Consider the following 26,585-nt stretch of genomic DNA (forward strand, 5'->3'; position numbering starts at 1 on the left):
TAAGAAAGCCCCATGCTCTGTGGGGAAGGCAGCCATGGAGCCCCTTAATTCCCACGCCAGCCCATGTGGGTCCATGTCAGCCCTCCTGCAAAGAAGGACACAGTGGCCACGGCCTCTGCGCCAGGGAATGTCGGTCCTGGGGCATCCTCAGGATGGAAGCCCCAGGCTTAACACTTAGGAAAGATCTTTCCCAAAGCTCTTCCATTTATGGAGGTGTGGGTGACTGCCTGGTTGCAAAGTGGACTGCTCTTTCCAGGGAAAACAGCAATGTTGGCTGACAGCAAGTTAATGGCTGCAAATTCTGTCAAAGCCAAAAGTCATGAATCAGTAAATAGCAGCTGACCACTGCCATGATGGGACACTCGTTAGGTTCGCGGGTCTGACTACTTCCAGGAGTGGCTGGATGCAGAGGTATCTGTCAGTCCCTAATTAGAATACATTATCCATCTTCCTGACACTTCAGTGAAATGTCTCTTCCACTCTGCAGCTGCAGCTTTGTTCAGAGCAGGTTAATTGATATTCTGATGCCTCCGCTCACCATACCCCTGCGGCTCGGTTCTGTTTTATCACACATCAAAAAGGCCGTATGCTCAGGGCATCCGTGCACCAGTGCGGGGCTGGAGGTCTGCACAGCTGCGAGGGGTACAGTATCACAGGAGGGACAAGCACTGAGCAGATGTCACAGATGAAAAAAAAGGGAAGAAAAGCAGCCAGCCAGCCTAGGGAACTTGGCGAGGCCCAGCAGAGTGCGGCCTGATGCATAGTGGGCCGCGCTGCTCTGTGTGAACACTGGCCTTTTCTGCCCTCCTGACTATTATTAAAGCACAATTAACAACTTCCTGCGGTAAGGCTCTTGCCCTCTGGGTCCTCTGCCTTTTTGATGCCTGGCGCCTCATCTCCTCCCCCTTCCTCTGAAGGCCTGGGTGGGGCACTCCTCTGGGTTTCCCCGAGGACACCCCTGATCCGGCTCCCAGCTCTGACTGCTCACTGCAAGGCTCCACCCCAGACTTTCCTTGGAGTCAGAAGCTGATTCCTTACAGTGCCAGGGAGGTGATCTGAGGATGAAGTTTTGGATTTGAAAAACCAAATTCACTCTGCTCAAAGTCTGAATCCAGGGAAGTGGATTGGGCATTGTAGGCCCAATGACCACCCATTTCTTTCTAAAGAAATATGTGGTTTCCCAACACAGAAAGAAAATGATTTTACCAGCCAGAAAAGAAATGCATCATAAGAGATCAAATTTGGGAAACTGGTGTGTTCTAAAGGCAATCAGCTAGAATGAGACTATTCTGGTGTTCAGAAAAAAGCTGAGATCAAAATGCTCCCCACTACCAGCTCCTTTGGTTTACACAAGAATGTGAAAATCTTAGCCTAAATGGACCACATACGGATATCACCTAATATCAAGATGCCTTCCGTAATCAAATCATCTGAAAGATGACCAGCAAGAATTTTTATTCTGAAGTTTAATCTCAAACAATATGCAACACTTGCTGGCATGTCCCAACTTGAGCTGGCATGCTCAAGTCTGTGAACGTAACAGCAGGAATGGTTACTCCTTAACTAACGCTCCCACACGGCGGCCCCCCCACCCAACAGGGTGGCACCCCGGGCTCTGCCGGGCCTTTTCTGCACAAAGCCCAACAGCGTGCCCGCTCAGAGAGGGCTCAGAGTGCCGGCGACTCTTCTCAATAAAACAATGTCAAGTCCTCCCCTTGCTGATCAGCGACACGTGTGTGACGTTTTCATACACACACAGACCCAGGAAAATCTCTATTCCTACGTCTGCAGGTTAAAGCCAGCGATGGCCAGGATGTTAAATCGGGAACAGCACTGATGTGAATGTTCAAGAGATATTTTTTTAGTTTTCAAACAGCTAAACAAAAAGTTTGAAGTCAAATTCATATCAAACATTGCAGGTGGCCCTGAAGCCAATCTGCAGAGGAAGACATAGTTTGAAGACCACACTGCTCCGTCCCCAGTTGGACTGGTCCCGTCCCATCTCTGAGGCTGGGATGACACTGAGATAACCCGCTGCAGAGATAACTCACTTATGGATTCACGGTCAGCTCTCAGGCTCAGACACGGTGGGCTCTGGTGCTGAGGCAGGGACCATGGGCTTAGAGCAGGGTGAGGGCCTCCGGAAAATGACCCCTACCAAAACTCCATGTTAAACAAGGAAAGCCAAAATCACATTAATTCTCTAAAGCAAAAATATCAAACTAGGAACATAAGCATTCTTCAGTGAGATTAGTTAAAACTAAAAAGCCAAGAGCAACTTGACCTAGAAGTTTGCATACTCCCTAGATAAAGAAAAGTATCTCAATATAGCCTATGTTTTCACTGTATCAATTAGAACTTTAGCACCTGCTCAAAGGCCCAACTTATTCAGGAAAAATTCTATCTCAAAGCTAAGATTGCATTTTAATCAAATGGACAGTGGCTCAGCCCACACTGAAGGAAGGCAAGGCAGACACTCTTGATTAATATGCTTCCAGACAGAAGCTGATATCCTGGAAAAGAATCAAAGCAGTAAATTTCTTGTGTTAAGATAACTTTGAAGAATAACCCACTGATAAGAAACTTAGTATCTCTTGAAAAATAAACATTTTGGGACCATCTGACAGGTTGGCATCCCTAGCCCTTTTTTTCTCAACCGCCTATAAATCCCGTAGACAACGCACTACCCCGGGTTCTCTTGTCCCCTCCTGGCTCTGTCTTCACACTTTATCTCTAATTAAAAGCCTCTCCCTGGCTCTCCTACCCTAGTGTTTGCAAAGTTCAATTTTCAACTCTGCAAACAAGAACCCCAGCATCACTGGGAAACAAAAGAATTGGACAAGCTAACAACATGTGGTCAGTGGTCCATTCCTCTCAAACATTTCAGGACTTGTCTGTGGTATAGATCCATCTCCTGAGGAGCAAGATTAGCTCTTTTTGGGTTCAGATTATCATGGTGGTGAAACTCTGAAGTCACCCTGTGTCACTGCCAGGTGCGTTACTTTTAACTGGTCCCCTTAATCCCTCTGGGCTTGTTCTCCTTACCTGCAAAATGGAGACACTAGTAACAACCTATTCCATAGTTGTTGGGATAATTAAACAAGGACTGTAAACAAACAAATAAACAACACACAGTGTGTGGCAATGAAGAAATGTTCCAATCAATGTTAATAGCTTTCTTATTATAATTTTGAAAAAGGTTGACTATGTTCTTTTGCTCTACCTACTTATAAGTCTGTAGAACTTGATATAAATAATTGATTTAAAAAGGTAATCTCTTGGAAAAAGGAGTCACTGTCATTCTGGATATGAACTGAGGAAAACTTTCTAATTAAAGAGAGGACTCAAGAAAACACATTTCAGTTAAAACAAGGGGAGTCTGGCGGGTTGCCAGCTCCAGAGCGCTCGTGCCACGTGCCGTGGCCTGGCCAGGGGCTCCTCCCGGGGGGAGCTTGCCATCTAGAATCAAAGCGCAGGGTCCTGCACACACGTGAACAGCAATCACGCTGTCACAGTCGGGTGAGAGTCTCCATGGGAAGAGCTAGGACCCATTCATTCACTCACTGCCCCACCTACTCATTAGTTCACTTGAATGTTTATCCACCACCCTGTGCTTCATACTGGAAAGGTTAGAGGCATCTGTGCTGGGTTTGGGGGCTCGTCTGATGGGTAGCATCTGGCGGGTGAATGGGGTCTGGTTCACTTACTAATTACTGCCAAGTCTGGCTTCCCCAACTCTTAAACCCCAATGGCCGTTTGACTTGGGCAAGGTTGGACCAGGTGATGTTGATGCTGGGGTTCTTGTTCACGGAGCCGAAGAATGAACTTCGCAAACAGTCAAGGTAGGAGAGCCAGGCAGAGGCTTTTATTTAGAGAGAAAGCCAGAGGAGAGAGGTCCTGGCTCAGGTCAGGAGGGGACAAGAGAGCCCGGGGTCTAGGGGTTTTATACGCAGTTGAGAGACAAAGGGCTAGGGATGCACACCTGCTACGTGGTCCCAAATACCTTTGAAGAAACAGTAAGTTTCTTATTAGTCTTCCTGGTTATTTACAAGAATTTTACTGCTCTGATTTCCTCCCAGGATAGCAGCTTCCTGGTCTGGGAGCATGTCACTCAAGGCCCACTTGCTTTGCTCCCCAGGTGGGCTGAGTGACTGTCTCTTTGTTAAGAAACTTTTTTTTAACTAATTGGGTTTTAAGAGGGAATCCTTCCTGTTTTTACTATGTTGTTTTGGGTTTGCTTGCTACATTGCCTAAATTGCAATGAATTATTTGTTTAGGGCTGGAGGAAGAAAAGCAGCACCTGGGTAAAGTTAGAAAAATAAGCTGCCCCCCCACCGCACCCCCCCCACCCCAAGAGGGCCAAAGCAAATCTCACAATGGATCATCTTGCTTTGTTTTTTTTCCAGAGGCCTTCACCCTGCTCTGTCTAAGCCCATGGTCCCTGCCTCAGCATCAAAGCCGGGGAATTGTAAGATTTATGGTCTAACAAAGGCATTTGCAGAGTAAGTGGGCACACTATTAATAATTATGTGGGGAGAATCACCATCAGCCGGGACAAGTGACTGCCCTGCCCTGCCATAGTCAAACACTGTGACCCGCTTTCGGGCATGCTGCCTGACTCTTCCGCTGCTTTCTGACAGCTCCCTGAAATCATAAAAAGAAGCGGGGACCCTGTGGGCAGCGAGGGCAGACAATGGGCAGGGGACAAGCTACCAAAGTCGGAGCAACGGCGGAAACGACTCCTCTCCCACCCTGAAGGCCGAGTGCTGGGCTGAGCTGAGCAACCACCGTGGGCACAGAGCTCCGGGCCCTGTCCTCAAAGTCGCAACGTCCCCGTCCCAGACCCCAAACCGGCTCCTCAAGCTCATTCCTGCCCTCCACTCCAGAGCCACTGACGCAGGCTCCGCTCAGAAGCAAGGCAGGCAGGCCCTGGATTCCCCGCCTGCCCTCAGGCTGGAGCCCCTGCTCATCCTGGGAGCCCCACACCTGTCACTCTGGGCCCTGGTGCAGGGACAGGGCCGTGGCTGAGTCCAGATCGCGGCTCTCACCCCCAGCCCGAGTCCCAGTGTCCTTCTCTGTGAAATGGGGCAGTAGGACCTGCCTGAGGGAGGATCAGTGGGATGGCTTGGCGAGGCTGCTGACAGCGGGGCAGGTACTGGTGTCGCTTCCCTTCCATCTCCCGGAAACAACTGAGGCGCGAGGTCAGTCTTTCCACAAGACTGAAGAAACTGGATCCACAAAGGGACGACTTTACAAAGCTGTACTTCTCCAGTAGCCGAGGAGAGAGGGGCTGAGGAGCTGGCGCCCCGGCTCTGTCCTCCCAGCAGGCCGGTCCCATTTGACCCTCAGAATCCGCATGGCCCAGTGGGTGGCTCTGGCTCTGAGTCCAGGCCCACCTCCAGCACCACGGTGCCCCTCCGATACTCCCTGCTGCCCCAAAGTCCACTTAGAGTCGCTCGAACATCAGACTTTGTCCTGCATTCCAGTCACCTGCTTTTCCTCCCAGACTGTAGTGAGGACTCACAGGGCGCACCCCAACTTGCAGACAGGTGGGCCACACATGCTGTCAACAAGCCCTACATCCCCCCGACTGGCCAGCCCCCCAGCAGCAGGATGCAGAAATACCCACAAAAGAGGGACCCGTGGGGGTGAGCTCAGAGCCCTTCTGAGCTCCCGTCTCACTGGAATGATGCTGTAAGTTTTCTGCGTAGGGTTCAGACCCCTCCGCTGCCCTGCAATCCTAACTGCATTTGTATCAGAGGAACACGAGCCCCGGGCCTCAGCAGAGCTGCTCATCAATAAGACCGCACTCCTCAGAGGATGCAAGTGACATCTATAAACCCGTGAGTGTCAAAACAATGGCAAGAAAATCCTGTGTTCCTACTGTCAGAGGATGAAAGCCGCGGAATTAATGCCGGCCCAATGACACCGCAAGGAGAAATAAAACAAACAGCCGGGGGTTCTGCAGCCCAGTCGGGCTCCTCCACTCCGCTAGCGTTTCCACCATAAAACACTGACTCACGTTATGGGCAGGGAAGCATAAATCTGCAACCAATGAAAAAGAGAAAAAAGACTCTAGAAACCTGCCAAGTAGATTTTAAACTTTTGGCTCCATAGTCAAAAATGTGCCACCTCCCCTCCTCTTATCATGAAGCACCTGAGTCTCCACGATCTTCAATGAGCTCAAAAAGCGGTTAACCTGTGCTTGCAAATATCTTGCTCTTAGGTACAGTGAAGGAGACGCCCCACCTGGTGCTGTCAGTCGTGGGGTGGGGTGTGGCCCTTCCCAGTGTGCATGGGAGATCTTCTCCCTGATGCCAGAAATCTGGGGGCCAGGGTGAAGTCTGGCAGACCACTCAAAGTTTTGCTTTTGGTGATGGCATTCTTTCTTCAGCTCCAGGAGGGAGACTATGTGGAATCAGATGTTTTGAACTTGATGGATTTCCGGGTCTGTTCTCCTTCTAGCTAACACACACATCCTTCCTTTGACAGGCAGTGGGCTTCCGGTGCTGCAGCCCCCTTTGCTGTAAGAAGCGGGAGAATGGCCTCCTTACCACCTACCTGCACACAAGTGGGCACTCTCTCCTTTGCTCTGTTTGGTCCCTAATATGATGTAGATCAGTTGCTGGCACACAATAGGTGCCCAGAAGCCTTAGTTGTTGAGATCTTGTAGGACAGCAGTGCAGATCCCATCAGAAAATGCCTCAGAGATCTGCACAGCTAATAAATGCCTGCGACCATTATCTGTATCTTTACCTTGATGGGCCAGTTCTGCTCTCTTCCACCTGTGCTTGGCCTGAGTTTTATTCTTCCCAATCTTTACTGGCACAAGAGCACAGGCCTAGGGAGTTGGGGGGCAAGGTAATTTGAACTCACTGCAGTAGATGCCTGTTTACAGCCCATTTAACTAACCACATGCCCCATGGTCAAGTTGCATCTTTCACTCCTTTGCTTTAGGTAGGGGTGTTAGGAAGACTTCCTGCCCAGCTGCTGGGGAACCAGAAGAGCTGGTAGAACTCAGTGCCTGAGTGCGGATGGGGGCAGCATCCCTCCACAGCCTTCCGATCAGCCACACCAGGAGACAAGGCAGAGGTGCAGCAGGCCTCGTCTTTGGTGGTCAGAATGTGGCTTCCACTTGGGTGGGGGCTCCAAGCTCATGGTCTGGGGAGCAGTGGAAGAAATGCCGTGACCCTAAGTGTGGTAACAGGTAAAATGCCCACTGCCCTGGCCCCCTGGTCCTCCGAGCTCACCTAAGTCCCTTCTTCCATTTGGGCCTCATTTTCCCCTTTTGTAAAAGGTTTTAGTTAGGATTATTTCTACAATGTTTTTAACAAGTTGATGAGACAAACTATAAGTCCTCCCAAAGGCACAGTCACTTTTATGATGTGCTTTAATGTTCTAACCTCTAGCCTCCTGGTGGTTGACCCTTATTACAGCCAATTAAAGGAATGAAGAGGGGGGACACAGGAAGCCCCAGCACAGGGCACCAAGATCCAACTGGAAGACTAGCGTTCAAAAACTTGAACCCTAGGTCTTGGGGTGCAACACCACCCTTGAGGTGCAGGAGTTGCACATGGTCAAGCTGGAGGAGCCCAAGGCTAAATGGGAACCTTGTTAAGATGTGATGAGGAAAGTTGGGCTAGGACTTCACTGCCACGGTGGAACAGGCTGGGGAATGATCGCTCCTCTCATGAGTATTTCCTGAGTTCAGAGTCTATGCCAGGTACAGATGTTGGGGATTCTGTGGTGAGCAGACACCAGGCCCCCTGTCCTCACAGACCTTGAGTTCCTGATTATGACTGTGGAGTGTGGTGGGGGGAGGAAAACACGTGTACCAGGGACCCCAGCCTCGCTGGGGTGGGCAGGTCAGGGGGCATCCCTTTAACACGAGACAGGAGCGGGGGGCAGCTGTGCAGCCCCAGGCAGGCGCAGAGCTCGGGCAGGGGAGAGAGCACATGGGCATTAGTTTCCTGTTGCTCTGTAACGAACCGTCCCAGTCTTCATGGCTTAAACAACACATTTGCTGTCTCACAGCTTCTGCGAGGCAGGACTCAGAGCGCCGCTTAGCTGGGTTCTCTGCTCAGGGTCTCATGGGGCAGCAGTGAAGCTGTGAGCGGGGCTGCACTCCCATCTGGAGGCTTGACAGAGGGAGGATCTGCTTCCAAGCTCATTCTGGTTGTTGACGGAGTTTGCCGCATGCTGCTGCAGGGCCGAGCGCCCTGGCTTCTTGCTGGAGGGAGGCCGGAGCTGCCCGCCGGCCCTAGAGGCTGCCCATATGGGCTCTGTGACACAGCAGCGCACTTCACCAAGCCGGTAAGGAGACTGTCCGGTTGCTGAGCGAAGTGTTTGATGCTGTGAAGTCAGCATCGGAGTGACACTTCATCGCCTTTGCCCTCTTCTGTTGGACGTGTCCCCACTCAAGTGGGGGATCACACAGCACACAGGCTCCAGGAAAAGGGAAACCATCGGGCCCCCTGGGCTCTGCCCACCACGGCATAGGGAGACCCTGAGTGGGGCCGGCGCTGGTGAGCTGGAGGAGGCCTGAGAGGACACGGACGCAGAAGCTGTGGTTGAGCGAGGCAGAGGGACGGAGCCGGGCAGCAGGCAGGCCCAGGCCTCCAGGCCTGGAAGGACGTTCGCCAACGAGGATGGCAGCAGTGAAGGTTCCCAGCAGTGGAGGGACAAAACAACACTTGTTTTAAAAAGACAAATGCTTCTCTCTATATAAAATAATCTTCAGAAGGATGTTCTGTCAACAGAGTGCTGACATCAGTTGCCTCCGAGGAAGGAGCCAGGTGCCTGGGGGAGCAATGTGAGGGGCACCTGGTACCTTTTGAATTTTGAACCACGTGAACGTAGTACAATCAAAAAATTAATTTGTTCATTTTTTTAAAAAAGCAATGCCTGTGGTGGCAATGAGAAGGGACTGGGAAGAAACCAGGGTAGCTGCAGGGGGACAGATTAGGTATCAAAGAAAAGAAGGGAAAGCAGGGGATAACTATGGGGAAGGCTGGTCTAGGAATCTCTTTTGTATTAGAGCCTTTCCCCCCAAATTTCATTAACTCACCCCCTTATTGCCCTAGAGATGTGGTCTGAAGAACTCCCGGACTTCAAGAATCTGGCTGTCCCTAAAAAAAGGTCACTGGGTCCCCAAGAGGTACAGCACACCTCCTTTTGATAGTTCCAATTCAAAGTGCTAATTTCTCTTTCTCTAATGCATTTGATGGTCACTTCAGAGAAATTCTTCAAAGAGATTGCATTAGACCAAAAGAAAAAAAGGGCGAGAGGGGGAAAGAAAAAACCCCAACCAACATTAACTACAGAACCCTGATGGGTTATGAGTGCGTTATTTTTCCCTAAACACTATTCCCCGCATCCTTTTTGTGCTCTAAATTACCAGTTCTAGTCCCTGTGCAGCTAAATAATAATAATTACCATATAAATGAATATGCATATGTGTCACTTCTCTCCCTAAAAGCAAGAAAGCCTGTTTATTTTGAATGAGGGCTTGTTTTGCTTCTGAACAACCAAAGTACATAATTAGGAGCTTCACCTCTTACTCTTAAAATCCTGTCCCCACTGGGAGGAGATGAAAAAGGTACTGGATGCCCCTTGAAGCTCAGAAGAAATTTTACAACACATTAAAAGCAATATTTCTTTACTCTGCAAGCAACAATGGCTTGGACACGATCAGAATCAGAACACAAGCTAAGGTAGGAAGGGGCTGCAATGCTCAAGCCCAACCCCTCTGTTCCACAGACGGGCAAAGGGAAGTCCCATGAAGGGAGGCACCTGCAGAAAGGGCACGGCGTGTACTGGTGAGAGAGGAAGACCAGCTAAAAGCACGACTCCACGTTTGCATTTCCATTCCGGGACTGACTGTGGGAACTCAAGCAAGACACACAACGTTTGCAAGTCGTAGATTCTGCATTCCTAAAACAGCGGTGCCGACAAGGCGGCCTCCATTGGGCCCCATCAGTGGTCACGCTCAACAGTGTAACAATCACGGCCTCTCTGCATGGTACATAGGGCACCTGCAATGCGATTTGGTGGACAAGTGCCAGGCCAGGCATCTCAAGTCTTTATTTGGAGTCCAGACAACATCTACCATTGTCATCAAAATTGTAATAATGATAATTAATATCATTATTATAAATAGTGATATAAATAGTGTTAATTCAAGCAGTAGTATTAATGACAATGCACATTATAATCACATAGTACGATGTCACTAATATCATTTCATTTAGAATACAATGAAGTGATAACAGTAATGATAAACGTTACCGTTTTGATGAGGCAAGGACTTGGTATACCTGGCCTCCCGTCTCGTCCACACTGCAGGTGCACTGTGTGAAGGGCTGTGCAGACCAAGCTTTAAGGTGACTTCAGCAAGGGTTTGTAGAAGTCAAATGCATGTTTCAGAGACTATACTAGATCACTGAGGGCAATTCTGGGTGTCTGGTTGAAATCACAGATTTTTTCCCAGTATCCATGACTTGGTGACTTAAGGAGATTTTGTTTTTAACCATATGAATGAACGGCCCCGAGCTGCTGGGCCCAGTGTGAGAGTTCCAGGGGGTGGATTTCACTGGTGGCATGTACCAATGACCCAACCCCATGATTCCAAGCCTCCAAGTTCTAGGTTGAATGCTTACACATTGGTAAACATTTAACTTGGGATGCAGGAACTTATAAAAATAACTTGCACAAAGTTAGTCAGATTGATTCACAGGTTTCCAGATTGGGAAGGATGGTGTCTCTGCGGGTTGCCTAGAGGTCCTGCTCCAGGCTGGTTGGTTCAGGGTCACCAGTGATATGAGAGCAGGTTCCTCCCTTCCTTTCTTTCCTCTCTGCCTGCGTCCATCCTGCCGTCAGCCTGCACAGCTCTGGGTGTGGACTGGGGAGGGCAGGCCACAGAGGCACCCCCCGGGCCCTAGACATCCCTTCTCCTCTGGGTGTACCGCCAGGCCCCTCTCTGCTGTGCCTCCCAAGCCCCCAGCTCTGGCTAACATCATGGCTGCGTATCTCACTTATTCATTTGGTTTCTGGTCTGTCTCCCCATGGCCAGAAACTGTGCTCCTTGAGAGCAGAGCACTAACTGTTTTCACTCACTGCTTTGGCATTTGCTGCATGAGAGAATGCAGGATGTCTTTAGGAAATCTGGCAGGTGGGTCAGCAAACCCTGGCCCGGCCTGTGGTGATGATGTGAAGGAGGGAGGACCAACCCTGTGGACTGCAGAGGGCACACCGCCTCCGCGTGGCTTCGGAGCTCTCAGCGGGGCCCCCTGGCCAGGAGTCAAAGCACCGGCCCTGCATACCATGAGCCCAGGCCCACGCTGGCCAGTCCGCTGCTCCGGCTCTGTGGCTTTGGGCAAGCTCAGACCCTGCATCTGTACAACTGGCTTAATAACAATAATAACACTGACCTCGTGGGGTCATGTGAGGATGTGTAAAGTGCTGAGCCTGGTGCCTGTCTGAGAAACCAGCTTTTTCCTGGGCCAGTGGAGGGTTTGAGCAGAGAAGCTGGAACCAGCATTTCACTGCTGGTGAAGAGGAAACAGCAGTCCAGCTCTAAAGAGGAAGAGAAGAAAGGCACACCGAACACTGCCAGCCTGGCGGTCTGCAGTGCAAGAGTTTAGTTCAACGTGGCAGACTCAGTCAGTTAGGATTCAAGGCTTGCCCCACTGCCTGCCAGACCCCAGGGCCTCTTGCGTCCCAGTGGTCAGCTGGGCTGGGCTCCAGGTTGCTTCTGCGCACCAAGGCAGGCTGTGAAAGTGAACTCTTGGCTGCGAGAAAGGCCTGTGAGCAGAGCGGCTGGGAAGCGGCAGCTCCTCCTCAAGCTCCTGGGTCCGGTGGTGCTTTGGGGTCAAAAGCTTCTCAAAAGAAATTCTGAGCAAGGCGTGGGGTGCTCCTGCCACCTTTGCTGAGCCTGAGACAGAGCGTGGGGACACCTCTGCTGGGACTTCTGTGTGGCAGGGGCGTGACTGCGGCTCAGGAGCAGCCTGCACTCCTCACAGCGGGTGCGAGTCGGGATGGGGACTGAAGAGGGACTCCCTTCCCGTGTGGCGAGAGCCACAGCCGATTATGCTGATAGTCATGGTTCCAGGAGCTCTTGGCATAACAGATCTGCCTGGTGTGCAAGGCTGTGTCCAGCTGGGTCTTTAAATGCAGCCCCGTCCCACTGAGGGGTTCAGGTCTGGGTGGCCTGGATGCTCGTACCAAAGGAGTGATATCCCTCAGAATTTGGCCAAATGGGACCAGCATTTCACTGCTGGTGAAGAGGAAACAGCAGCCCAGCTCTAAAGAGGAAGAGAAGAAAGGCACACCGAACACTGCCAGCCTGGCGGTCTGCAGTGCAAGAGTTTAGTTCAACGTGGCAGACTCAGTCAGTTAGGATTCAAGGCTTGCCCCACTGCCTGCCAGACCCCAGGGCCTCTTGCGTCCCAGTGGTCAGCTGGGCTGGGCTCCAGGTTGCTTCTGCGCACCAAGGCAGGCTGTGAAAGTGAACTCTTGGCTGCGAGAAAGGCCTGTGAGCAGAGCGGCTGGGAAGCGGCAGCTCCTCCTCAAGCTCCTGGGTCCGGTGGTGCTTTGGGGTCAAAAGCTTCTCAAAAGAAATTCTGAGCAAGGCGTGGGGTGCTCCTGCCACCTTTGCTGAGCCTGAGACAGAGCGTGGGGACACCTCTGCTGGGACTTCTGTGTGGCAGGGGCGTGACTGCGGCTCAGGAGCAGCCTGCACTCCTCACAGCGGGTGCGAGTCGGGATGGGGACTGAAGAGGGACTCCCTTCCCGTGTGGCGAGAGCCACAGCCGATTATGCTGATAGTCATGGTTCCAGGAGCTCTTGGCATAACAGATCTGCCTGGTGTGCAAGGCTGTGTCCAGCTGGGTCTTTAAATGCAGCCCCGTCCCACTGAGGGGTTCAGGTCTGGGTGGCCTGGATGCTCGTACCAAAGGAGTGATATCCCTCAGAATTTGGCCAAATGGGACCAGCATTTCACTGCTGGTGAAGAGGAAACAGCAGCCCAGCTCTAAAGAGGAAGAGAAGAAAGGCACACCGAACACTGCCAGCCTGGCGGTCCGCAGTGCAAGAGTTTAGTTCAACGTGGCAGACTCAGTCAGTTAGGATTCAAGGCCTGGAGTGTTGCACGGGAGAGTGCCAGTCCCATTCTAGTTGCTTAGAGCACTCCCCCAGATCTTCATCCCCAACAAATGATTGCTTCAGCATCTCCCAGAGAGAAGAGGGAAACTTCAAAAGGGTGACCAACTGATGGGGCACTTTTCAGCTGATCTAAGGTTGGTTGAACTAAGAGTGTTGAAGCAGCAGTGATAAAGGGAGCCTGCACACTCCGGGTACCAGGGGACATTCCTCTCAAGTCCCTAGAGAACAGAGCCCCATGCATTTTTCCTCTCTCTGTCTTCTTCTATTTGGTCTGGTCATAGATGCAGTAATGGGAAGCCTGCGCAGAGCAGGATAAAGTCCCAGCTTTCTGGCCAGAAAACCAAAAAGAGCAGCAAGGAACTGAAAGTGGTCACAGAAATAGCAGAGAGGGGAGCTCAGGAAAGCAACCACATATAGTTGCTCATGGACTCATGGACTCTCCCCAACATGTGCATGCATGGGTCTGACATAAACAGCATTCCAAAGACACTGAAAAATGAACTACAGAACAGACCACGCCCAGGCCCCACTGAGTGGCGTACACACAGCACAGAGCTGCAGAGCGCTCCACACCACTTGCAAAGGCTTTGAAAACACAAGCGGGGTGGAAACCACAACCCACAGAAGGTGGATGGAAGTTGGGACCTGAGCCCAACTAAATAGACTGCCCCTTAAGTCCAAAATATCAACATTTGACATAGGAATAAAAAAAGACCCAAAGTCTCATAGCAATATTAAAGATGTCCAGGATACAAAATCATTCAGCATGGGTTGAACCAGGAAAATCTCAGTTCACATGGGAAAAGATACCAGACATCAGCACCGTAACTCAGGCGCTGGAATCCCTGAACAAAGACTGAAGCAGCAACAAGAGCAAAGCTCAAACACGCAAATGATGGACAAGTAGGAAGTCTCTGCACAGAAACGGAAGACAGAAGGAACCAGTGGAAGTTTTAGAGCTGAAAAATGCAAGAATCAAAATTAAAAATTCACTGGATAGGCTCCACAGTAGAATGGCAATGAGGAAGGAAGGACTTGGTGCGCCTGAAGATAGTTCAATACAAATCAGCAACTCTTACCCACCGAGAAAAAGAGAGAAAATATAGAGTTTCAGGAACCTGTAGACAATCATGGCATTGGAGTGTCAGAAGGAGAGAAGAAAGGGGATGGGGTGCAGAAAATTATTTGAAGAAATAATGGCTGAAAAATTCCCAAGTTTGGAGAAAAGCATAAACTTGTAAATTCAAGGAACTCAGCAAACCCAAAAAGAATAAATCCAAAGAAATTTATGTCCAGACACGTTGTAATTAAACCACTTAAATTTAAAACAAAAAATGATCTTGAAAGTAACAGGAGAAAAATGATGCTTTACTTATAAAAGAGTTTGAATGGTTGTGGCCTTTTCACAAGAAACCATAGTGATCAAAAATAAGTGGAATATTTGTTAAGTGCTGAAAGAAAAAACTGTCAATCTAGAATTGTAAATCCAGATAAAACATCCTTTGGGAATGAAGGCAAAATAAAGGTATTCTCAAATGAAGGAAAATCAAGGAATTCATTGCCAGCAGACCTATTCTAAAAGAATTGCTAAAAGAAAACTTTTTCAGGAGATTCTTAAGATGGCGGCATGAGCAGGGTGGCAGAAATCTCCTCCCAAAACCATAAATATTTTGAAAATACAGCAAATACAACTATTCCTAAAAGAGTGACCAGAAGATACAGTACACAAGCCAGGCTATATCTGAGAGAACCCAGCATCTCATGGAAAAGGGTAAGATACAGAGCCGTGACCCAGCGGGACCCTAGACTCCCCCTGCCCCAGCTCACCAGCAGGAGGAAAAGAATCAGAGTGGGGAGGGAGTGGAAGCACAGGACTGCTAAATGCCCAGCCCTAGTGACCTGCCCCAGGGGCACAGACACACAGTGCATGGTGCTCTGGATATCAGAGGAGCAGAAAAGCAAAATCCAAGATCAAGACTGCGAACAGGTTCCCACAGCTGGCTGCCCTGGGACAGAAGAAAAGCAGGCGCGTTAAAAGTCTTAAAGGGACAAGGGTATAAATCATCCTGGCACACTCAGCCCAGCAGACTGGTAACTTTAAGGAACTTCAGGCACCCTAACTCCATGGGTTGGCAACACAGCTCCAAACCCCCTCACGGTGATAAGCAGCCTGCCATTCCTTCCCCTCCACCAGCACTGCAAGCAAACCAGTAACCTGCCATTGCTGCAGAACAGCCGGGGAGCAGCCCCGCCTACAGCAACCACACAGCTTAACACAGAGGCTTCTGAGTGCAGCTAACCAGCCCAGACCCAGAGGCTGCGCCCTGCGTGCAGCTGACTGGCACAGACAGTGGAGACTGGCGCAGAGTCCGGGAGGCACAAAGGGGCTTTGTTCTCATGGCAGAACACACACTGTTCTACTGTGACCCCCGCCAGTGCCCTGGGCCAACCTGAGGGCTGCCCCGACCACGGCAGCTCAGGGGATTAACCCAGAGGCTGCTCCCTGCGTGCAGTTGACTGGCACAGACAGCGGAGAGAAGCGCGGAGATCGGGAGGCACAAAGGGGCTTTGCTCTTGTGGCAGAACATGCGCTGCTGGCCTGCGACCCCCGCTATTGCCCTAGGCCATCTCAAAGGCCGCGCTGCCCACGGCAGCTTAGGGGATTAACCCAGGGGCTTCTCCCTGTGTGTGGTTAACTGGCACAGACAACAGAGACAGGCAAGACGACTGGCAAGCAGGAAGGAACTTTGTTCTCCCAGCTGACACATGCACCACTTGCCGGCGACCACTCCCATCACCATGAAAAGGCAGAAGAACCTTGTTCAGTCCAAAATCCCTCAAACACCAGAAAGAGGGCTCAGTGAGGCTGAAATCACCAATCATCCTGAAAAAGAATTCAAAAGAAAAGTCATAAGCATGCTGATGGAGCTACAGAGAAATATTCAAGAGCTAAGGGATGAGTTCAGGAGGGCGATAACAGAAATGAAACGAACAATGGAAGGATTTAAAAGCAGACTAGATGAGGTGGAAGAGTGTGTTAATGGAATAGAAATCAGAGAACAGGAATACAGAGAAGCTGAGGCAGAGACATAAAAGGATCTCCAGGAATGAAAGAATACTAAGAGAACTGTGACCAATAGAAACAGAACAATATTCTCATTATAGAGGCACCAGAAGAAGAAGAGAGAGAAAAAGGGATAGAAAGTGTCTTTGAAGAAATAATTGCTGAAAACTTCCCCAATCTGGGGAAGGAAATAGTCTCTCAGGCCATGGAAGTCCACAGATCTCCCAACACAAGGGACCCAAGGAGGACAATACCAAGACATAAAATAATTAAAATGGCAAAGATAAAAAAGAACAAACAGCCAGAGAGAGAAAAAAAATCACCTACAAAGGAAAACCTATCAGGCTATCATCAGAAATCTCAGCAGAAACTCTACAGGCCAGAAGGGAGTGGCATGATATATTCAATGCAATGAAACAGAAGAGCCTCGAACCAAGAATACCATATCCAGCAAGATTATCATTTAAATTTGAAGGAGGGATGAAACAATTCCCAGATAAGCAGAAGTTGAGAGAATTTACCTCCCACAAACCATCTTTGCAGTGTATTTTAAAGGGACTTCTCTAGATGGAAGTACTCTTAAGGCTAAATAGCTGTCACCAGAGAAAATAAAACCACAGCAAAGAAAGTACAACAACCAAATACTAACTAAATGCAAAATAAAATCAGCTATCCACAAACTCAGTCAAGGGAAACACAAAGAGTACAGAATAAAACACTGAACTGGAGGAGGAAGAAAAAGAAGGGAGAGAAATAAAGAATCATCATACTGTGTTTATAATAGCATAGTAAGTGAGTTAAGTTAGATGGTTAGATAGTAAAGAAGCTGCCCTTGAACTTTTGGTAACCATGAATCCAAAACCTGCAATGGCAATAGTACGTATCTATCGATGATCACCTTAATGTAAATGGACTGAATGCACCAATCAAGAGACATAGAGTAACAGAATGGATAAAAAAGCAAGACCATCAATATGCTGCTTACAAGAGACTCATTTCAAACCCAAAGACATACATAGACTAAAAGAGAAGGGATGAAAAAAGATATATCATGAAAACAATATGGAGAAAAAAGCAGGTGTTGCAGTACTTGTATCAGACAAAATAGACTTCAAAACAAAGTAACAAGAGACAAAGAAGGACATTACATAATGATAAAGGGGTCAGTCCAACAAGAGGATATAACCATTATAAATATTTATGCACCCAACACAGGAGCACCTACATATGTGAAACAAATACTAGCAGAATTAAAGGAGGAAATAGAATGCAATGCATTCATTTTAGGAGACTTCAACACACCACTTACTCCAAAGGACAGATCAACCAGACAGAAAATAAATAAGGACACAGAGGCACTGAACAACACATTAGAACAGATGGACCTAACAGACATCTACAGAACTCTACACCCAAAAGCAGCAGGATACACATTCTTCTCAAGTGCACATGAAACATTTTTCAGAATAGACCACACACTAGGCCACAAAAAGAACCTCAGTAAATTCAAAAACATTGAAATTGTACCAACCAACTGCTTAGATCACAAAGGTATAAACCTAGAAATAAATTGTACAAAGAAAATAAAAAGGCTCACAAACACATGGAGGCTTAAAAAAATGCTCCTAAATAATCAATGGATCAATGACCTAATAAAAATAGAGATCAAGCAATATAGAGAGACAAATGAAAACAACAGCACAACACCCCAACTTCTGTGGGACGCAGCAAAGGCATTTCTAAGAGGAAAGAATATAGCAATCCAGGCCTATTTAAAGAAGGAAGATCAATCCCAAATGAATAGTCTAAATTCACAATTATTGAAACTGGCAAAAGAAGAACAAATGAGGTAGCAGAAGGAGGGACATAATAAAGATCAGAGAAGAAATAAATAAAATTGAGAAGAATAAAACAATAGAAAGAATTAATTAAACCAAGAGCTGGTTCATTGAGAAAATAAACAAAACCGATAAGCCCCTAGCCAGACTTATTAAGAAAAAAAGAGAATCTACACACATTAACAGAATCAGAAATGAAAAAGGAAAAATCACTATGGATACCACAGAAACACAAAGAATTACTAGAGAATACTATGAAAATATATATGCTAACAAGCTGGATGGATAACCTAGAAGAAATGGACAACTTTCTAGAAATATACAACCTTCTAAGACTGACCCAGGAAAAAACATAAAATCTAAACAGACCAATTACCAGCAATGAAATTGAATCAGTAATCAAAAACTACCCAAGAACAAAATCCCTGAACCAGACAGATTCACCACTGAATTCTATCACACATTTAGAGAAGACATAGTACCCATTCTCCTTAAAGTTTTCCAAAAAATAGAAGAGGAGGGAATACTTCCAAACTCATTTTATGAAGCCAGCATCACTCTAATACCAAAACCAGGCAAAGACACCACAAAAAAAGAAAACTACAGACCAATATCCCTGATGAACATAGATGCAAAAATACTCAACAAAATAGTAGCAAACCAAATTCAAAAATACATCAAGAGGATCGTACACCATGACCAAGTGGGATTCATCCCAGGGGTGCAAGGATGGTACAACATTTGAAAATCCATCATCATCATCCACCACATCAACAAAAAGGACAAAAACCACATGATCATCTCCATAGATGCTGAAAAAGCATTCAACAAAATTCAACATCCATTCATGATAAAAACTCTCAACAAAATGTGTATAGAGGGCAAGTACCTCAACATAATAAAGGCCATATATGACAAACCCACAGTCAACATTATACTTAACAGCAAGAAGCTTAAAGCTTTTCCCCTAAGATCAGAAACAAGACAGGGATGCCCACTCTCCCCACTGTTATTCAACATAGTTCTGGAGGTCCTAGCCACGGCAATCAGACAACACAAAGAAATAAAAGGCATCCAGATTGGTAAGGAGGAAGTCAAACTGTCACTGTTTGCAGAAGACATGATATTGTACATAAAAAACCCTAAAAAATCCACTCCAAAACTACTAGAACTAATATTAGAATTCAGCAAAGTTGCAGGATACAAAATTAATACACAGAAATCTGTTGCATTCCTATACACTAATGATGAACTAGCAGAAAGAGAAATCAGGAAAACAATTCCATTCACAATTGCATCAAAAAGAATAAAATACCTAGGAATAAACCTAACCAAGGAAGTGAAAGACCTATACCCTGAAAACTACAAGACACTCTTAAGAGAAATTAAAGAGGATACTAACAAATGGAAACACATCCCATGCTCTTGGCTAGGAAGAATTAATATTGTCAAAATGGCCATCCTGCCTAAAGCAATCTACAGATTCGATGCACTCCCTATCAAAATACCGACAGTATTCTTCATCGAACTGGAACAAATAGTTCTAAAATTCATATGGAACCACAAAAACCCTGAATAGCTAAAGCAATCCTGAGAAGGAAAAATAAAGCAGGGGGATCTCGCTTCCCAACTTTAAGCTCTACTACAAAGCCACAGTAATCAAGATAATTTGGTGCTGGCACAAGAACAGACCCATAGACCAGTGGAACAGAATAGAGAGTCCAGATATTATCCCAAACATATATGGTCAATTAATATATGATAAAAGAGCCATGGACATACAATGGGGAAATGACAGCCTCTTCAACAGCTGGTGTTGGCAAAACTGGACAACTACATGCAAGAGAATGAAACTGGATTACTGTCTAACTCCATAGACAAAAGTAAACCTGAAATGGATCAAAAACCTGAATGTAAGTCGTGAAACCATAAAACTCTTAGAAGAAAACATAGGCAAAACTCTCTTGAATATAAACATGAACAACTTCTTCATGAACATATCTCCACAGGCAAGGGAAACCAAAGCAAAAATGAATAAATGGGACTATATCAAACTAAAAAGCTTCTGTACAGCAAAGGACACCACCAACAGAACAAAAAGGTATCCTACAGTATGGGAGAATATATTCATAAATGACATATCCAATAAGGGGTTGACATCCAAAATATACAAAGAGCTCACACACCTCAACAATAAAAAGCAAATAATCCAATTAAAAAATGGGCACAGGATCTGAACAGACACTTCTCCAAAAAATAAATTCAGATGGCCAACAGGTACATGAAAAGATGCTCCACATCACTAATCATCAGAGAAATTCAAATTAAAACCACAATGAGATATCACCTTACACCAGTTAGGACAGCCAACATCCAAAAGACAAACAACAACAAATGTTGGTGAGGATGTGGAGAAAGGGGAACCCTCCTATACTGCTGGTGGGAATGTAAATTAGTTCAACCATTGTGGAAAGCAGTATGGAGGTTCCTCAAAAAACTCAAAATAGAAATACCATTTGACCCAGAAATTCCACTTGTAGGAATTTACGCTAAGAATGCAGGAGCCCAGTTTGAAGAAGACATATGCACACCTATGTTTATCACAGCATTATTTACAATAGCCAAGATATGGAAGCAACCTAAGTGTCCATCAGTAAATGAATGGATAAATAAGATGTGGTACATATACACAATGGAATACTATTCAGCCATAAGAAACAAATCCTACCATTTGCAACAACATGGATGGAGCTGGAGGACATTACGCTCAGTGAAATAAGCCAGGCAGAGAAAGACAAATGCCAAATGATTTCCCTCATTTGTGGAGTATAACAATGAAGCAAAACTGAAGGAACAAAATGGCAGCAGATGCAGAGACTCCAAGAATGAATTAGTGGTTACCAAAGGGGAGGGGTGTGGGAGGGCGGGTGGGGAGGGAGGGAGAAGGGGATTGAGGGGTATTATGTTTAGCACACATGGTGTGGGGGGATCACGGGGAGAACAGTGTAGCACAGAGAAGGTACATAGTGGATCTGTGGCATCTTGCTGCACTGATGGACAGTGACTGCATTGGGGTATGGGTGGGGACTTGATAATATGGGTAAATGTAGTAACCACATTGTTTTTTCATGTGAAACCTTCATAAGAGTGTATATCAATCATACCTTAATAAAAAAAAAGAAGAAGAAGATATGGTACATATACACAATGGAATATTATTCAGCCATAAGAAGAAAACAAATCCTAACCATTTGCAACAACATGGATGGAGCTAGAGGGTATTATGCTCAGTGAAATAAACCAGGCAGAGAAAGACAAGTACCAAATGATTTCACTCATCTGTGGAGCATAAGAACAAAGCAAAAACTGAAGGAACAAAACAGCAGCAGAATCACAGAACCCAAGAATGGTCTAACAGTTACAAAAGGGAAAGGGACTGGGGAGGATGGGTGGGGAGAGAGGGAGAAGGGGAATAAGGGGCATTATGATTAGCACACATAATGTGGGGGGGTACGGGGAAGGCAGTATAGCACAGAGAAGACAAGTAGTGATTCTACAGCATCTTACTACACTGATGAACAGTGACTGTAATGGGGTATGTGGGGGGGACTTGATAATAGGGGGAATCTAGTAACCACAGTGCTGCTCATGTAATTGTACATTAATGATACCAAAAGAAAAAAAGAAAAAGAAAACTTTTTCAGAGAGAGAGGGATACTTGGAACATCAGGAATGAAAGAAAAGCCACAGAAATGGTAAATGCTTGGAGAAATACCATGACTATCCTCCTTGTAAGTTAAGGTATGTTTGATGACTGAAAGCAAAAACTCTAGCACTGCCTGATGGGATTTTCAACACACATAGATGTAAAACATGACACAACCACAACCTACGGAGGAAAGGAAAAGGACCTGGACTTCCCACCCCACTGGGAATGGTACCCACTGCAGGGGAGTCTGCATACTGTAATTACTCCACATACTGTAATCAGCCACTGAAAAACCTGTATAAAGAGATATAGTAAAAACTAAAAGAGAAAAAATTGAATACTAAAAAAAGTTCAAGTAATTTATAAATTGGACTTCATGAAAATTAAAAACATTGGCTCTGTGAAAGATACTGATACAGGAATGATAAACTAGCTGCAGGCTGGGAGGAGAAACTTGGAAATCCCACAGCCAGACCTCAGTCTCCTCACCCGTAAAATGGGGAAGCAGTGGTGCCCGCTAAGCAGGGCTCCCGCGGGGATCGGAGTCGGTGCGTGTGAAGCCTCGCGTGGTGCCCATCCGTGCACGCTGCACAGGCCCTGTTCCTCTGGCTGTCCGCTCGCCCCTCCGGCACCACCCTCCCTCCCACCCGGCTTTAGGCTCCGGTCACCAACTCCAGTGTGTGGAGGGAGGGTTTCCACACAACACCAAGCAATTCAAGGACACCCTCACCGAGTCCTGCAGCTCAACTCACTGCTGACGCCGTCTGCCCGGAGACAGCGTCAGATCCCACAGGCTGAGGGCTCCGCCGAGCCCAGGGTGTTACCAGGGCTGCTGACCAACAGGCTACAGGTCGCAGGTTCCCAGGACCCCGCCTCGGGTTTGATTCAGCTGCTAGAGCACCCACCACACTCAGAGAAACGTTTTACTTACTAGGTCACTAGTTTCTTACACAAGGCTGTGACTACAAGAGCCAGTGGAAGAGGTGCACAGGCAGGGTGTGGGAAGGGGCCTCCAAGCCTCTCCAGGGCACCACAACGTGGTCACCCCCCCTAAGCGCTCAGAACCCCTCCTTTGGGGTTTTATGGAGGCTTCATGACTGAGGCATGACGGACTGCATCACTGACCATTGGCAGCTGACTCAGCCTCAGTCCGTCTCCCCTCCGAGGTTGGGGTGGGGTGGGCCCCCTAATCTTGTGGTTGGGTACTCTGGCACCCAGCCCTCGACCTTAGAAGGGTCTAAAAATCACCTCAGTAGCATAACAAAAGACACCTTTATGGCTATCATCACTTAGAAAATTCCAAGGATTTAGGAGCCCAAAAACAGAGATGCGGACCACATATGTATTTATTGTAAGTCCAATATCACAACCCCGCTCCGCTTCACCTGGAGCCCCTGCCCTCGGCTACACTGGATCTCGCCAAAGCAGGCACTGAGAGATCAGAAGACAGGAGGAGAGTTTGGGGCACCCCCAATCCTCCTCTGCCCCTCCAGGTCCAGGGCTGCCCAGCTCCCTGCGCCGCTGGCCTCGGGCACTTCACCAGCACTTGTCGGCTGCCTTAATTCCTCTCATGTCCACAACTCTCCTCTCATCAAATGCTCTCCTGTGACCCTTGGGTGCGGGGGCAGCTCCTTCCTACAGGAACCCTGCTGGATACCCCAGTTCCACCTCATTATCTTCCTCCAGCCAAGGTGAAATCGACATCTGCAGACCGACCTTCACAGAGCTCTGACTTGCCCATCTTTGCCTTCTCTGCAGGCCTCGGTCACCCTGCTCCAGGACGTGAACACGGGCCCCACACCCTCCCATTACCTGGTGACGGTCCCCCAAGTGGCGTTCTTACCCGCCTGACACAGTCCTCTTGCTGCAGGCGCTCCTTAACCATCCTGGCAAGCAGCATGCTGGGTACTGTCTACAGGAAAGGTGACAGGGAATTAGGTCTGAGCTTGCATGTTGGAGCAAAAAAAGACTTACAACCAGCAGGCCAGGGGCCTCAGTGAGATCCAAGGACCCGGCTGCGTTAACAACAAGTGCCTCCAGGTCCCTGACTGACATCCTCTGTGAAGCCCAGGCCCGCCTTTGGCCCCAGCCCCTTCCCTGGTTTCATTCCGCGCTGGCATCTCCTTGACGGGCCCCCCGCCAGGCCACACGCACACTGACCTCCCTGCTCTCGCTTACCCAGGGCCCCCACCCAGACGTCTCCGCCACTGCCACCCAAGTGGCTCCAGGGCTCCCTGGATGGGTTGGAGGCTGCCATAATCCCCAGTGGCAGACTCTCTTACTGCACTGACCCCATGGCATCCCAGGGGCCTGCTCCTGTGTCCATCTCTCCAGAGACTTTTGAGGCTCCTGGAAGAATGGGACCAAGTCTTACCGTTTTTATGTCCCTAGACAGTGATGTGTGGGAGAGAGCTGATGGGGGGGTCTCTTCCCAACTCCACATTCAGGGACCTTGGAGTAGCTTGAAATTGGCCTAGGAGAGGGGGCGGGGCCTCCTTCAGCTACAGGTGAGTGCCTTGGGGCCATAGCAGGGCAGGTGTGGGCTGGGCGCACCCAGGGGCACCCAGCTGAGGAGGCAAGCAATCTACCTGAGGCGCCTTTTGCCAAGCCCAGGGCCCTGGACCGGTGCCGCGCAGGCTGGGGGACGGGCACCTTTCCCCAGCTTCCTGAAGTTCCTTAGGCCTTGTGGTGGCCCTGCCAACATTTCCGTGACTCTGGAGAAAGTCTCCATGTCTCATTCCCAACCCAGCATTTGGGAGGGTTCGGAGCGGCCGGATCCTGCCTCCATGCTCAGGAACGACGTCGGGGCCGCCTGGAGCACTGTCAGGGCACCTACAGAGACGGCCAGCTGGGACATCATGGGCTCTCCCGAACAGGCTTTGGGAAACGTCTGGGCTGCTGACTTGGAAACGGTGCTTACACAGGCGTCACGCATCTAGCAGAACGTGGCCACACCTCACATTGTGTCCTGGTGGTTAGGGTAAGGGAGAAAATAGCACTCAACTACCTCTAACTATTGATGCTTGCCGTGTTTTGAGCCCAAATAATTTATTTATCTGTGTCCACGAACCGGCTTAGGGTCAGCTCACGCGCAGAGCAGTCCAGACAGAGGGGACAGGGCACTGGCACATGCACAGGGAAGCAGGCTTGTGGATAATCCCCAAGGAGGCCCAGTTCCTGCCTGCAGGGATTCCCCTGGGTTCCTGAGGCAGAGCCCTGACCTGCCTTTTCCTCGAGCTGTTTGAATGGGTTTCCTGACACCAGCAAGCTGGGCTCGGTCATATGAAGGCGGTGGTGAGGGATGTCCTTGGGGAGCATGGCACTGGGGTAACCGGCTCCCCGGGCAGGGACGGGAGCTCCCCGCAGAGGAGGCAGCGGGCTCTGAGGCTTCTGAGCAAGAGATTCAAGGGGGTTGTCCTGGCTTTCGGGGGAGGGTGGGCCAAGAGGGGAAGGAATGTTCCCAGGGGCTCAGATGTCCCTGACCACCTGCTGAGCACCCCTGGACAAGGGCCTCCAAAGGACTGAGTTCAGTTTCCTTGTTTATACATAAGAAGGAGACACTATGCCTCCAAGAGCCGCCACGCAGGTCGCAGGAGGCGCTGATGTGACAAACCTGGACGCGCCCGGCCTCCGGCAAGGCCCCCGGGCCGCGGCGGTCAGGGTCCCGGAGCACCCTAAGACACCCTGCGTGCTCCTTCCGCGGTGGGGAGCCAGAGAGGAAGCAGCTCGGCCAGCAGGCCACAGTGCCTGGTCTGAGTCTCTCCCCTTGCAGTGAACTACCAGAAGCCAAAACTCTCTCCCAGTGCCCACTCAGATCTCTGACAAAGCAGGCGGGAAGCTAAAATAAGCTCCGAGCAATAAGGCTCACCCCTGGGGGTGGGGACTCCTGGGACAGCCTCCCTCGCGCAGAGCGGAGACTCATCCTCGGCTTGAGGGCTCGTCTCCCCAACCCCTGCCCTGGGCTGGCTCCGCTCACGGTCAGGCTCCTTCCTCTTGGCTACATAACTGCTGCTGCAGCTCTACCCAGCTGCCTGGGGCTTGACCTCTTCAGGACTCGCACACCTCACCAGTAGAAATGCGTAATGATACCATAGGTTTTGCTTTTTATTTTCTGCCCAGCATCCACACACCCCACCTCCAGAAACGTGTTCCCTCAAAGGAACTTTGAGGAGCCACCGTCTTGCCCTTTGGCCTGTATAGTTTCTGTGAGGTGAAGCCCACCCTCAGATCCAGAGAAGGGCTCTGACTGGTGCATGCCGATCAGCATATCCCCCCCCCCACCAGCAGCACTCTGACTGCTTCAGAAGCGATCCACGACCCAATCCTGGCCAGCAGGAGTCAGGCCCAGGACATGGGTGCAATCATTCGAGGCAAGAACCTTTGCTTTCCAATGGATCCAAAGCTGAGAAGACGTAAGAGCTGGAGCTGCAGCAGCCAATTTGCAGGCATGAGGAGGATGTAAGAGAATGAAGCCAGTACAAAGGTAGAGAGAAACCAAGTTTCTCAGGCCCAGAATGGCTTTTCCAGGGATGTGGAATTGGAAGAGAAGAGCAAACAGTGAGAGGAAGAGGGAGGCAGAGCCTCTTATGGGAATCACACTTGTATTTGTCCACTTGAAAGTTATGGGGCCACTCTGGCTACTACAAAGTGGACAGCAAAAGTCAAGAGCAAGAGTAAACAGGAGAGAGAGCATGAAGGAACGGTACACAGAGAAGAGAGGAGGTCGGAGAGACAAGAAGGCAGCTGCCAGCACCCAGCTCCTGGTTTCAGCATCTCCTGAGACACCTCTGGGTCCTTACGTCTGTCCGCTCTC

The 26,585-nt window shown here is 48.8% G+C and overlaps 1 protein-coding gene across 4 annotated transcripts in view; it reads right to left on the reverse strand.

The window, feature by feature from the left end:
- Positions 1-26,585, reverse strand: part of AK8 (adenylate kinase 8) — a 118,241-nt gene that overhangs the window by 78,746 nt on the left and 12,910 nt on the right. For 3 of the 4 annotated variants that reach the window (XM_036913461.2, XM_057499167.1, XM_036913463.2), the window contains one exon: positions 23,616-23,684. The exons of the other annotated variant lie outside the window; for it this stretch is intronic. In XM_036913461.2, coding sequence (XP_036769356.2) covers positions 23,616-23,684 — 69 coding nt within the window. The remainder of the gene's footprint in view (positions 1-23,615; positions 23,685-26,585) is intronic. 4 annotated transcript variants of the gene reach the window in all.

The sequence above is a fragment of the Manis pentadactyla genome, chromosome 3 (assembly GCF_030020395.1).
Source record: "Manis pentadactyla isolate mManPen7 chromosome 3, mManPen7.hap1, whole genome shotgun sequence".
Lineage (NCBI taxonomy): Eukaryota > Metazoa > Chordata > Mammalia > Pholidota > Manidae > Manis > Manis pentadactyla.